General features: G+C 34.9%; 1 protein-coding gene across 1 annotated transcript in view; it reads right to left on the bottom strand.

The window, feature by feature from the left end:
• Positions 1–15,818, bottom strand: part of LOC132476092 (centrosomal protein of 170 kDa-like) — a 197,710-nt gene that overhangs the window by 140,062 nt on the left and 41,830 nt on the right. The window contains exons 7-8 of the mRNA XM_060077823.1: positions 3,886–4,035; positions 966–1,092 (exon numbers count right to left, since the gene is read on the bottom strand). Coding sequence (XP_059933806.1) covers positions 966–1,092; positions 3,886–4,035 — 277 coding nt within the window. The remainder of the gene's footprint in view (positions 1–965; positions 1,093–3,885; positions 4,036–15,818) is intronic.

Here is a 15,818-nt window from a genome sequence, read left to right as displayed (position 1 = left end):
ATAATGAAGGCCAAGTACTATTAATTTTTATTACAAGTATAAAATTTTGCTTTCCACAGCGAATAATCATTTTATAATGATTCTTTTGTAAATTTGCCTAGCCTCTCTGTCTGTTTTCTTTGTTTCCCAAACAGTAATCAGTTTATGTGAACCAAGTTGCAAATTACTCTGTCTTTCCCAAGATTTTTGGTAATATTAAAAATTACTTCTAGCTTCTATGATAAATTATATAGCTTTTCTAGTACACTGATGTGTACCTTGCTCAAGTACTTGCTGACTAATGTTTACAAAATTCCTAAACAGATTTCTGGGTGCCACAGGTCAAAGACAAAACAAATTTCTATTTCCATTGCCAATAATACAACTAAGAATACAGGTAAAAAGCCACATACAAATTCTCCTTGAGAGTTTTATTTTTAATTAAGAACGTAATTAACTGAATCTAATAACAAAATCATAAGAGGCATATAATTTTGTGTTTTTTTAAAGAAACTTTATATTTCAGTTCACAGAAATATAATAAAAAGGTAATAAAAATCATATTACATAGGTTTGCAGATGATGTATTAAGTAAATTAAATACATATTAAGTAAATTCTTTTTCATTGAACGTATGGCATAAAGTGGCATTTAAATATTTGTTGTGTTAATGAATGGGATAGTTTGGAACTGTGTTAGTCTTATTTTTAAATTTTCATTTATATATATGTTGTATATATATAAATTTGTGTGAGTATGTATCTATATGCTTCATCTACAAATTATCTCTTTATCTTCAGTTAGGGTTATATTTTAATGATATCTACATTTTTATTGAAAATAAAATCTATATACAGTATGAGCATGAGACTACGTGAATATGTTTATTTAGGTTTAATTTACATCTCACTATATAGATTTAGCTTATAGTATTTTAAAAACTGATGTATGATTCACAGAAAAAAAGAAAGAAGGAAAGAAAATACCATTCTCTAAAGCAACAGGTACAGACAACTCCATTATCCTTTCTTCTTGATCATGCCTTGTATGATTGGCAGCCAAACTAGCCCATTGTGAAACCCAACGCTTGTTTCCAGATGAAGATGTGCCTTCCTAAAGGAGAGAAATAAGAGAATGCAATGACCTAGTCTGGTCAAATCTGATTCTTGTGTTCAGAGAATTCCATTTCGTCATTAAATTCCATTTAACCTATCATACAAAGCAATATTTAAACCTCACATTGATATATTATCATGTACTAAATTTCCTTATATATAAATTGAAGATTTTCTAGGCACCTCTTTTAACTACAACATTATTCCTGTGAATGTAGTATAATTTTCTGTACTTATTACGTATAACAATGGTACTAAAATAAACTCTTAGAGCTTAAAATTTACTGCTACTAAATAAACTCAGGCGTACTACAATAGCTTTGTGGCTACCACAGTGAAGTTAGTTCTACTCCATTCTACAGAACAGAGTTTAAAGACCTATTTCTAAGTTGTTCTCCAGCCCTCTAAATGTTTCCAAGAATCAGACTGGTTCCAGAGTCTCAAGGAGTATTAAATCTCCCAGGTCATGTCTTCAGGGATTTCAAAAACAAACCCAAAGCTTTAGGCTTCTTTCTACAACACTTTAGTACTTCCAATAGAAGCTAGAAATGACTCAATCTTTAAGGATTTTTGTATAACCAGTCTGAACCTAGACCTGCCCCTGTCTACATCTGTCTTTAAGGCAAGTACTTAGTCAACTGTGAAACAGAATTTAATTCATGATATGCTTCCACAGACTTATGGATGCATATTGGTAATTCTTAAAACTAGGTCAATCTAGGCATTTAATATGGAAGATCTAGGAGGACAGAAAAAATGTTTCCTCACTGAAAGTTTAAGCCAATGCTTAGTATTGAACCTGTAATGACAACTAAGGAATGGATAGCTCTGACCACATTTTATTCTCAATTATTCAAAGCAATATTTTATTAAAAGTGTCAAATGACCGGCTAGAAACTGATAAATATTTCATATAGACTATATACTATATGATTTCAAGAATAATAGATTAAAATAGGAAGTTGTACACATAGTGACATACATACAGTGAAGCCTAAGGGTACCAAAGCCTGCTGAATCTTTGAATTTCCTCCAAGGTTTCCTGGGGGCTGCTCACAGTTCTGAGACTGAAGGAAGTACCAGTACAAATCATGCTAGGAATACCCACAACAGGGTGGGTTTCAAAGACACACATTTATGTAGACTCATTCTGTGCAGACTGTTCTAATGGCTTGTTTAGGTGACTCCTTCAAAGGTAGGTACATACTCAGGCTATATATAAATTTACTTGGCATGGGCTGAGGGGATAGAGAGGAGAAGAGGAAGTCCTACAAGTTCACAATCACCAGCACCCTTTCTAGATTAATCAGAATACTAAAACATTGCTTCAAGTAAGTATCACTCGCTTTCAATAATTACACATCTCGTAAAACAGAAATCAAAATAAAAATTCTCTAAGATGAAGGAGGAAAAAAGAATACTAAAATACAGTAATTGTTTTGACAGTTTTCAGGAAATAGCAGGCCATAAAGGAAAAATTTTTACATTAATAAGCAAATATGTATGTGTATTTAGTTGTCTATAAAGAATACTTACATTTCACACAAATACCTCATTTATATTTTGTTTTATTTATATCTTAAGATTTTATTTTATTTATATTCAACATTTATTTACTACTTGTATATTATAAATTAACTCATTTCCTGAAAGGCAATATATGAATAAAAGAATGAGTTAAGAAATCAAGTCTCCTTGAGGTTCAAATTCTGGCTCCACAAGGTACTAGTTTTAAGACACTGACCAAATTAATTTCTACATACTTCAGTTTCATTATTTGTAAAATGGTGCGCAGAAAGCATCCAGTGAATGTTAGATCTTGTTAGCTGAATAAATTGTAATTAATTAATAATTCTCAGTCATATACTTTTTTTTAACACTTCTTTCTGACATTATCAGTGTAGAATGAAATTCTAATATTTCGGATAAGGGAATAAACATTTGTTGACTGCCTAAATCTCAGACAATTACGATGCTGGGTACTTTCTAGGCTTCATATCCTTCCTTGTAAATAGGTTTTATCAAAAATGCCATTTGTATAGATGAGAAAACTGAAGATGAGAGAGGGGAAATGACTGACTCAAAGGTATTCTGTTAAATGTGGCAGTTCTGGGATTTGCACTCAGGTCCTAGAAGCTCTACTATACTATACTGACTCCAAAACTATCTTAACCAAGCCACCCTTAATTAATTTCACATTATTCTAGTTACATCCTGGGCTGCACTACAAGGGCACTTATTTAGGTTTCTGTTATATCTATCAGACACTACCATACATATGTTCCCTGGCATGACAGATCTTTCCATTCCAAATACATGACCTCCTAGAAAGTATATGCAGTGTATATTTTTTTGTCTTATCTCAAAATGTCAATTAGATTAGTGAGCATATAGCTCATTAATTGCTTACTGAAATTTAACATTTTCACTCACTGACAAAAGCATATTAATTTAAAGTATTTTACAAGAGGATATATCAATTGTTTATAATAATATACAGTTGACCCTTGAACAAAGGTGGGGGGGTGGGGGGAATAAGGGCTCCAACCCTCTATGTAGTCAAAAATCCATGCATAACTTTGCAGTTGGCCCTCTGTGTCCATGGTCCCCAATCCATGGATTCAACCAACCATGGATCATGTACTACCATAGTATGTACCTAGTGAAAAAAAATCTGTGTGTGAGTGGAGCTGCACAGTTCAGACCTGTGTTGTTCAAGGGTCAGCTGTAATTACAAATGATAAAAATTTATATTGTGTGCAAGTAAAAAATATGAGAAAGATGTGTATACCTCTGAGCTGTGAAATCCAGGTGTACTCAGTGGTTTTCTTTCTTCCATTACTACTGCAGCAGAATTGAGAGCCCAATCTTTTACCAGATCTTTATGTTTTTCTTTGATAACAGGCCTATTATAATCTTGATTGTCATCCACTCCAAATACCTAGGAGGAGAAAATTACTCTATAAATGAAAAGTCTGAGTACCAGATTAATATGTGAGTATTATCAGTAACTTCAGAGGCAAATAATATCAGGTTAATTTCATAGGTAACTTCAATAATGAGGGAAACTTGTTTAAAGATAGGGTAACATCCAATAGGAGTAAGAGCTGGAGACGAAAACAGGGCAGTGACAGCTTATGTAAATGTAAATGTCCTTTTTAAACATTTAGCAAAATGTACTATTTGATAATAAATAAGAGATATTCAGGATATTACATTTGTTTTGTTAAAAGATGTTTATAATGTTAAGCATTACAATAATGCCAAGAGTTAGGAAAGAGTACCACAGCTTGTCTCTTTGCTGTTATTTTTGAGGAGCATGTTGGAAGCTTAAAGGTATGGCTGATTTTATCTGTTCCTTCCCTAATAGATGCTTAACATTTACATATATGAGTTAAAGTTATACATATAGTTTTCTAAGGTCCTAAGTAACAGATTTTAACGTATGATCTTTGTATAGAATATACCATAATTCTCAAACTTTATATAGACTATAACATAATTTTTAAACTTAAAGGCCTTTGTCTGAAATGCAGATTCCTGAGTCTGTGCACACAGATCAGCATTTTCAATAAGAAGGGTGCCTATGGTCAACACTTCTGAAATATTCTAAACACAGAGACCAACAATCAATCATGTGCCTTTAAGGGCAGTTACCTGAGTCTTACTCATTTATTGGCACATAATAGCCCCTGAATAGACTGGGAAAAGGTTATAACTAAATAAACTTTAACATTCTGTTTTACTATTAAGCCTACTTCGTTCCCAATGCTTATTATTTAAAGCATAGTTACTTAGGACCTTAGAAAACTGTATGTATAAATTTAACTCATATAGGTATTTATGTGGCTCTAATTATCAAAATAAAGAATAATCATGTGTTTCAATTAGCACTTTGTAGAAAGGATCTTTAGAACATAACCAAAGAGCCTTCATTTGCCACCAAAAAGGGGAAAACCCTTAGGTTAAACTATTTTCCAGAAACCTTTTTAATGATATAGTATACCTAGCTGATAAATTCTGAAGTCCACATTTAGTAAAGCAGATACCAAAGTTTCAAATTCACTAAACTTGGAAATGTTACCACTAGATGGCATTACTTAATATTTAATTCAAATATAACTATGGTTTTCAGGAATTATGATTTAATATTCTGTTGAATCACTCAATATTTTAAATTATCTTTGCTTTAAGAGCAAATTGTGTATTATTAACTTTAAATCAAATATAAATTTTAATAATATATGGAAGCACAGTGTACAGAAGGAAAAAAACAAACCTGCTTCATTTCGCTAAACAGCAGAATTAGTAAGTTTAACAAGAACAGCAATAAAACCTGCGAAGTATACCTTTCCATGTGCTCTGCCTTCAACCCCACTTATAAAGAAAGAAATTAGAACTACTAAGTTATTTGACTATCTTAAAATAAAATTTTAAAATTATTTCTAACTCAAGTCACTTAACTCTACGTTTACTGAAGTTTATTTCCTTATTTGTATAATTACTAGAAAAAAATTACAGTTCAAGTTTGGAAGTAAAAGAAAAATAACCACATGTGATTACTTGCATGTTGTATCTCTCTGGCATGTTAATTTACAAATTACCTTCAGTTAATTTCTGATTTGATGACATTTAATTCTAATAATGGACTTCCACAACTTGATTTCCTCAAATATCTAAGCACCAGCAGTTTCAAATATATTAAATCTCTCCAAATCGCTTCTGACACTATTTTGAAATAATAACAAAAGACCCCCACACACAGAGAACTAATGTTTTTAGGGACGGGGACTGAAGTTGTACAGAAAGAGTACTCAGATGACTTTCTACAGATTCCTCTTAAAACATTAGAGATAGCTGTGCATATATATCTGTCAGAGAAGTAGCAATTTATTTTCCAAGCAAGTGATAGGGCCTGAAGTACAGCTGTATGAGCAAAGAAGCCTTCAACGTTCATACCCGTATTTTTGATAGTGTTTTGAAAAATTAGTAATAGTTATAACTAGCTCAGCTTGAAATCCAAACTGTCATCTTCGTGTCTAGGTACAAAAAATCCACAACTTTCGTGTGAAAACAAAGACAGATAACAGCTATACTGTCTATGTACTTTGAAGCTATAATACTTTCCATATCTAAAAAAGTACATATAATCTGACATGCAATATAATGCTTAAACAGAACTTAAGAGCTCCTCAAAGCAGAGACCAAGTTTGCTAGATTTTCTCATCTTTTCATTCTAGCTTTTGTCCCTAGGTGATTCCACCCATATCCAAGGCTTCACTTAAATCACCAACTGTAGACAGCTGCTCACCTATCTGTACTTTCTCCTCCTAGATGGCTCAAGGGTATTTCAAATACAGTATACTAACCCAGGCTCATGAATCTCTTCTCTTCCCCACTCTGACCAGGGCTCAATTAAACCCCCAAACCTGATAGAGTACAAACTCAGGTGTCCCTCACTCAGCTAGGAACTTTTTTAGGCTACAAGTCTAAACTGAGGAAGGGAGAGAGATCAGATATCTGTCCAACTTTTATGCTTCCACTCTAAGTAGTACCCTCCTCCCCAAGTTTGTCAGTCAGTTTTTAATTCTTCTGAAGGGCATGGGGAGGAAGAAGGAGTGGTATGGGAACAGAAAATTTCTTTTTGAACTTATATTCTCTGAGCTCTCTGGGACTGGCAGTTTAAAGATAACTTATTTATCTTAGGGGTTGGGAGTGGCTTTCATGTGCTCTCTCCTATAGTTCCCATGATCCAGGTGGATGCATCTCTATATGGGGGAGTGACCTGTGACCCTCCCCACAGCCTCTAGGTTTAGGGTAAGAAGACAGAATTATGGAATGTGTTCTCAATCTTTTCTTTTGAATATGTGTATGTGATAATCTGGCATTTCACTTTGGGATTTCACACCTATATCTCATTGACTACTTTAAACAATTTTAACAACCTGTTACTGAGATATGGTACTTGTTATTTGTAGGCTACTGGGCTCACCACCATAGGGCATTTAATATATATATATAATATAGATATAACTCAGTCCTTGCTCTCGAGGAGTTTAGTCCAAAACAGGAGCTTAGAAAAAAAAAAAAGAGAATGTCACCTGAACCATGCAGGGGTATTTTGCAGTTAAAACAATATTTCTATAAGAACCAGACAATATTTTTAGATTTTAGTTTTAAATTTAAAGAAACTAAACATTCTTCAGATGATAAAGGGCTAGTATATATAACACAAACCAAGCCTATGCAAAGTTTGCCCTTGGTTTTTCACTAGCATATTACCATTAACGACATTTTTGTTGAAAAGTTCAGACTATACTAAAAATGCCCACCGTATCTAATTCTGAAATTGGAGGTTGGGGAAGGGGGAATAATGGTATAATCAAACCAAAGAACACAGGATTAACTTTCATGGGGGTAAGTATTCCACCTATTGAATACTTGTAAAGAGAGGTCAAATTACATTTGGCAACCTCAGACATAGGTGGCTTGCTTCTTGTGACAGAAAGTGGAGACAAAAGGGGTGGGGGAAGGGAGAAGACTTAGGCATAGAAATACGATAATACAAATGTAGAGTAAATTGGCAATTCCATAGCAATAGTTCTTTATTTATTACTTAAAAAATTTTCCAAATCAGTTGAAATTCAGAATTCATCTTTCCACAGAAATGAGAAACATAATAGGTTAAATATCAAGCTCTTGTACGCCTATTTTAAAATAACAACTGAAGAATGGTACTGCATTAGTATACTGATCATATCAAAGGGTCTAAGTAAAAATGCACTGAAGTTTCACCCTCAGATGATGAGAACGTCTCTTTCTTCAATGAGCAAGGACCTCCTGGGTAAGGAGAGCAGGGTCTCTACCAGTTCAAATCAATAGTAGAGGTTCTCATGGTTTATGGAAATCACTTCACATATAAATAGTTCAAGAACTATGCAGAATGCTAGCCGCTAACATCAGGGAACAAAATCAGGAAGATTTAAGAGGAGAATTTTTTTTAACTTGTAATTTTCCATGAAAATCTAATTTCATTTTAAAAATGCAAAGTCCCACAATTTCAGTGGAATAAATGGTTCTGAATGTTTAACATTGTTATTTTTGTAACATATTTTTAATCAACTTCTAAATTGAAAATTCAGACAAAATTGTTAGAAAAAAAGGAGTTCAGAATGGGGGTAGGAGAGATATTTTATAATTTATCATGGTATACAAATAAACACATGTATATGCATGCTCATGTAGCATTACCCACAATAGCCAAAAGGTAGAAACAACCCAAATGTCTCTTAATGGATGAATGGATAAATAAAGTGTGGTATATCCACACAATGGTATATTATTCAGTCATAAAAAGGAATGAAGTGTTGATGCATGCTATAGCACGGATGAACCTTGAAAAGATATGCTAAGTGAAAAGCAGCAAGTCATGAAAGGCCACATACTATGAGATTCCATTTATATGACGTGGCCAGAATAAGCTAATCCACTGATGCAGAAAGTAGATTAGTGGTTTCCAGGAGCTGGGGGACGGAGGAATCTGAAGTGACTGCTTAATAGGTATGGGATTTCTTTTTAGGGTGATGAAAATGTCCAGGAATTAGACAGTGCTGATGGTTGCATAACACCGTGAATGTACTAAAAATCAATAGACTGCACACTTTAAATGGCTAACATGGTAAATGTCATGTGAATTTTACCTCAGTTTTTTAAAAACGGCACTATCTGGACTTACCTTCTTCCTTTTCACCTGTCTGGGTAAATCTTTGTCCCCTCCCAAAATCTATCCTACATCCTTGATTCTTCCCATTCCTTAGGAGTCTTACAGCCACAATCTCTTCCCTTTCCAACACTGTTTACCATTGTTTTTCTATTAGCTCCTCCTTCTGTATACTCAAATCACACTCAGGTCTATTCTAATGCTTCTATAGTTAAAATGTCCGATTTCTCTCCTCTTTATGGCTTATTTCACTGTCATGAATTCTTTTCTTTCATCCCTAAAATCTGACTGCTCATCAATGACCATCTTACCCTTCCTTTCCTTGCCAAAAAGATTCTTAAGCACTAAGTCGTTAGGTAGGTACCACTAGAAATGCAAAGGTATCTCTAGTTTTCTACTAATCAAGGCAATTCCCCTGAAACTTATACATTTCTTCTGACACAACCATGTTTCTTAGTACAAGAAATCATGTTTCTTAGTACAAAGAGAAGCTTATAAAACATACAAGGTTTTAAATTATACATTTTAACAAGTTACTTTGAAATCAAGATATAAACTAGTTTCAGCACGTAAAATACAGGAAAACCTGTTTGTGGAGGCCTGATTGGATTTAACCAATCTACAAATTCAATGAAATAATTTAGCTAATATATAGCTAACCACATACAAATATTGATAAAAATGAAAAAAGCATGTCAAAAATTTTTCTTTCTCATTCATTCATTCAACAGATATTGAGTGTCTACTACATACCAGGCACTGTTCAAGGCACAAGACATACAGAAATGGTCAAGGCAAATAAGATCATTCTAGAAAGGACAGAAAGAAAATAAACTAGCTAGAGGTAAGTTCTATAAAGAAAATCAAACATGGTAGTAAGAGGGGAATGCTAGGGCTATTTTAGGTAGGGTGGTTAAAGAAAGCCTCTGAAAGTAAATTATGAGAAGGAAGTAGGCATGGAAAAACAAAACAAAACAAAACCACCACACAGGGAAGAGCTCATTAGACTAGGGCACAGTAAGTGGAAAGCCCCTTAAAAGCAGGAAAATAAATAAGATCTCATATAATAATAGAGAAAGGAAAACAGGGGTAAACCTATTAAATGTTAAGCTTTTGACTGAAAAATAGGTAAGGGTTCCCTTATGAAGCTTTGAGAATTAATATAGCAGGATAGGGTTTCCTATACCTAAGAAGAACATGGGGGTGCTAAGAAGGGGAGAGGAGCATCAATCAGAGTGACCAAAAGTAAATTCTCCTGATAGAAAGTTTTTTAAAAAATTGTTCAGTGAAGAGACCGCAAGAAAGAAGATTAGTATAAGAGGAAGAAAAATCAAGCTGTCATAATTTACCTGTTAAGAACCACTATTTGCTTCGGCCCATTAACTGAGATTATTTCTGGATTGACAGGAAGTAGAAAAAAATGTTAAGTCAAAACCCCAATGCAGCCTCTGTTATCAATGTCCTCTCTTATGACTCAAGCTCTTATTTGATCTCTTATCCTTTAGTTCCCATACATCTTGATTGGGTGTTTGAGTGGACTTTGAACATGCCTCCTTCCTCTGTGTTCTAACTGGCACTCTCTACCTAGATTCTGACTCTGGTTTATCATAGTTCCCTGGCTCTGACTTGGACCTAATGTAAAATCTTGCTGTGAACTTGAGTTTGGAATATCTCCATTCCAAACTGCTTAAACCTGGATCTAGGTTCTCAGCACGGACTTCCTCTGGGCTGACGCACCACTGTAGATGTTCTTCATTCCAGGTTTCCAGTCTTCTTATAGTTCTCTTGGTTCTGGATTTTTCCCTACCACCTGCTGCCTATAGAATCAGCACTGATAGATACAAGGCCCCATGAGGGGAGCGAATATGCTAATAAGAGGTATTTGGGGAGTCAAAACTCAGGAAAGGAGAAGTATCTGGAAGAACTGGTCTATGGTATGAAATTTATGGAGAAGAGAAACACTTTTTCAAGAGAACCTCAAGCCCTCTGCAATGACCAATTTTTCTCTTTTCATTTAATATTTAGCTTTCTGTTTTCACTACAAATGTTTCTCATTTAGCTTGAAAGGCTATGAAGCAGCCCTGACAACATCCTCCTCTTCCCTCAGCAGTACTGTGGACGAAGGAGTGGGGAAAGAAACTGGTACTATGATGGGTTCTCTAGGTATCATCGGGAAGTCAAAGGAGGGAGGTCTAGGGGAGATTATCATTGCAATGGAAGATAATTACCTTTAATCCAGGCAGTTAACAGCACTTTCTTATTATAGCGCATCCCCATGTAAGCTTAGATGTAAAACTTAAGAGTTCTTTATAAATAACAGACATTTGTGTTAATATTATAAAAGGTAAATTTGGGGACAAAGCATAAAATAAGTTTATCTACTGACAAACACACAACACAAAAGTACAAACCAAAATGCTGTAATCCCATAACTTGGGGGTTGAGGTGTGGATATCTCAGCACCTTTTAACTACCTAACAGTACAACCAGGACTGAAAAAGATAATAGGATTTCAGCTTGATCACCTCTTTAAAGAGATCCTATTTTAACAGTATGCAACTCCTCCTGAGTTCAGATGGAAATATATGTTCTGCTTATCTTCTCTAGACCCAGAAATACAATGCATTTTGGGGAAGAACTGAAAAGGCATTCTAGTACTTATATTTAATATCAGTGTATCATGTAACACTGCTGCTTACTCACTTTTTGAGTAAGTGAGTTTTTGATTCCAAGATACTATTTCCTTTTGGTTTTCTCTTAGTCCTCTGTTTGATCCTCCTTTATTCACTCTTATTCCTTTGTCCACCCATACTGGTGTTGCTAAGAATTCCATATTTGCTTCTTCTCAGGCTATACATTCTTTCCAAGTGATCTCATCTATTATTTTGCATTCACATCTACTCTCTTATAATTCCAAAACTGTTATTTTAGCCCAGACCTTTATATCTTTCCTAAGATCCAGACCTTTATATCCAACTGACTACTGGATATGTCAGCAGCTTTTTAATTGTCTTCTCTTCTTCCAGCCTTTCTAATTTTCAATCCATTCTTCACACTTACAACAGTGATTTGCACATCACTGCCAGATTTTAAAGTTTTCAATGATTCACCACTGCCTTTAGCATTAAAAAATCTAAAGTTCTGAGTACGATATGTAGGGGCCTTCAAGATCTAGTCCAATCTCATCTCTCTAAAAGTAACTGTGGTCCTCTGAACAAGTCCTCTACCCTCCTGTGCTTTTGAAAAGGTTGCTCCATATTTTTGGAAAACCCTCCTTGACCATACCTGTTAAAGGATTAATTCCACATGTTTCAAAATGAGCTCAGTTGGCAATTAAATTCAATATTTATTGAGGACATTTTATATACCAGGCACTAGGTTCCTGCAGTCATGAAGTTTATATTCTTGTGTGCAGATGCACGCGCGTGTGTGTGTTATAGGGGAGTGGGGAGGCAAATAAATAAATGGGAAACTATCAACTGGTTACAAAGCTTATGATTAAAATGAAACAAGCTGCTTTGACAGTGACTAGGGGAGGTTTTCTTAGATTGGATAGCTAAAGACTTCTCTGAGGAAAAGATATTTAACCTGAGATCCCCTCATGTAAACTATTGGGTACCCTTCCTTGAACAGTTTGTTTATCAAAGCATTCATCATACCATTTTTAATTCATATGTTTTTACTTGTGTATTTCTGTCCCTCCAAATACTTAGTTATTGAGGGGAAGAACCCTGTCTTTTCAATTTCAATCTCTCTCTCCTAACACAAAGCCTGGCACATGGTTCATGTTGAATAAAGGTTGATAAAAGTATAAATTAATGAAATAAACCAGCTCTCAAATAAGGGAGTAAAAAGGGAAAGAGACCACATTTTTTCAGGACCAAACAACAATTAAATTCAGATGGACAACAGCTGATGGTCCCAACTTCCATCCCACACACCCTAACTTCAAAAGGGAGAAAATGGATGACAGAGCTTACCCAAGCAATTTGATATGATGCTTGAATCTACTCCCATCCTCCCAAAGTCCTTCTTATGCCTTGATTCTGACTATTTTTGGTCTTTGTTTTCTTCATGCCCACAGGTTACCTCATCTTCTTCAGACATTTGTTTCCCCAGAGCCTGACTTTAGTTAGCATGAATCTAACCTCTAGCTTTAACCACAGCTAGTAGAATCTCAGCTCTTTTTCTTTGGTATTCACAAGATAATGTAGTGATTCTTGTTTTCCCCTAGACTTATGGTCTTAGCTTTGTTTTCTGGTTTATACAAACCAAGAATGACTCTGAATTACCTACTTAGTCACATCCTGACATTATTCCCTTAAATGAATCCTGCTTTAAAATCTTGGTTTCCTTTATCCATAGTGTGACCATATAATTTGTCATTGAAACTGGGGCTCTTTTTGAAAATGAAAAAAAGATGCTTATGATAATTATAGATAGCAGGTATACACCAGGTTTTGTGGTCCCTCTCTCTATCCAGCAGTTTACTTTTAAAGAGTCTCATCTGCAACAGTGACTTCTTTCTTGGCTTTCTGCTATTCTGGCCAGGCTATTCCCTCGCACTGTACCTTCCACTTGAACCTCAGATTTGGCCCTTTCAATGCTGAGGAACTTTTCAGGATTAATCAATACCTAGTGTAGAGATTCATATGTGGAAACTCCTAGTAAGGGTAATAACATAGCTAACATTTATAGACCTTTCACTGTAAGATAGGCATTGTAATAAGACTTTTATATATTTTACTGAATTCTTTTCATAACCTAGTGAAATCTCCTCCAGTTTATTAAAAAAATAAATACAGGCTTAAAGAGGTTAGTTTACTCGAGTTTACTCAATGTACTTTATCTAGTACATGTAGGGTTTGCACTTAATCTCACATCTGTCTGCCTACAAGTGTTCACGTTCTTAAATACTACAATATAACCCCCTCACTGTAAGATCTTTTAATAGAGAAAACATCAATAACTATGAATGAAGTATCCATAAACCGAACAAAGCTATAATAGGATAAAATTAATACTAATCTGAATTTTAAAACTTCTTAGCATTCTTTTTTTTCCAAAACCTATCCTTTTATTCTCTATTTGACAGTATTTTAAATAACACTATACTTGTTCTCAATAACCAGAGGAAAAATTATAAACTTTAAAATAATCTGAAAGAAATGTCATTATTGATTCCCAATGATGAAAATAATTCGAAATCACCAAGAGTCATTTTCTATTGCTACCACCGTGTTTTTAGGTTTCCTTTAATATAATCAGAAAAATCACTTTATCTGTTTCTTAGTTGCTTTATTTTGCTTATTAACAATTTTCATAACATCTATTTCCTAAATTAATGGTTCTCTAAAAGTTTGGAAGTCTGTACCCCAACAGTAAAATATTTTGATCATGTGCTCCTCAATAAATGGATACTAGAAATTACGTACATACACTATAGAACACGCTCCTAAATAGAAATAAAAACTATGAAATTAAAAGTAAACATAGGGCTTCCCTGGTGGCACAGTGGTTAAGAATCTGCCTGCCAATGCAGGGGACACGGGTTCGAGCCCTGGTCTGGGAAGATCCCACATGTCACGGAGCAACTAAGCCCATGCGCCACAACTACTGAGCCTGCGCTCTAGAGCCCGTGCTCCGCAACAAGAGAAGCCACAGTAATGAGAAGCCTGCGCACAACAAAGAGTAGCCCCTGCTCACCACAACTAGAGAAAGCCCGTGGGCAGCAACAAAGACCCAACGCAGCCAAAAATAAATTAATTAATTTTAAAAAAAAAGTAAACATAAATCCAGGGCTTCCCTGGTGGCAGAGTGGTTAAGAATCCACTTGCCAATGCAGGGGACATGGGTTCGAGCCCTGGCCCGGGAAGATCTCACATGCTGCGGAGCAACTAAGCCCACGTGCCACAACTACTGAGCCTGTGCTCTAGAGCCTGCGAGCCATAACTACTGAGCCCACGTGCAACAACTACTGAAGCCTGTGCGCCTAGAGCCCGTGCCCCACAACAGGAGAAGCCACTGCAATGAGAAGCCCGCGCACTGCAACCAAGAGTAACCCCTGCTCGCCGCTACTAGAGAAGGCCCACGTGCAGAAATGAAAACCCAATGCAGCCAAAAATAAATAAAATAAATAAATTTATATATATAAAAAAAGTAAACATAAGTCCTAATAATTTTCCTGTATCCCAAAGGGTTATTTACCTCGTCTTCTCTCTAAAAGACCACTCTGTAAACTCATCATGTGAACTAGTGCATCTCAAATGTTAATGTGCATATGAAACCTGCTTTTAAGCAGATTCTGATTCAGTATGTTTAAGATGGGCCTGAGATTTTGTATTTCTAACAAGCTCCCTAATGATGCTAATGCTGCTCACGTGCTGAGTAATAAGAACTTGAACAAGGGATTAATGTTTAGCCAAATTTATGTTTCTATCTTCCAGCGGATAAAATATACAGCTGATTCTAAAGTCAACCTTCCATTACTGGGAGCAAAACTACTCTTTAAACCATACAACAATCATTATACACATTAACCAATAACATCAAAAAACAAATCTGAAATGTAAATAATCATCATGACTAGGTATACACTTGGTTAAACTCAGAGTATCATAAACACACTGATTTTGTTTTTATACACTTTTCTATCACCACAGACAGCACTGAATAGAAAGTAAGAGAAGAAACTAAGGAAAAAGAACAAAATTGATTAAAACATATGTATTTTCATCTGCTTCCAAAATTAGTAGGCAGGAAACCTTTGTTTATTATCAGTTAATGTTCATGTTTATATTAACAGAGTCATAGCAATCTGGTTTTGATTTTTAGTTTTTAAATAAATGCAAAGTGAGAATGGCCAAAGTATAGCATTTGAAAAGTCAATCTTAAATTTACACAACTTTAAAAGGTCCAACCAGCTTATACGTACAGGACTTTACATATGAAACACGGGCAAATTCAGAATATAAGCAGAATAAAATCAGAAAGCATTTGGGTCT

The sequence above is a fragment of the Mesoplodon densirostris genome, chromosome 2, assembly GCF_025265405.1.
Source record: "Mesoplodon densirostris isolate mMesDen1 chromosome 2, mMesDen1 primary haplotype, whole genome shotgun sequence".
Taxonomy (NCBI): domain Eukaryota; kingdom Metazoa; phylum Chordata; class Mammalia; order Artiodactyla; family Ziphiidae; genus Mesoplodon; species Mesoplodon densirostris.
This window is presented reverse-complemented; position numbering and strand designations above follow the sequence as displayed.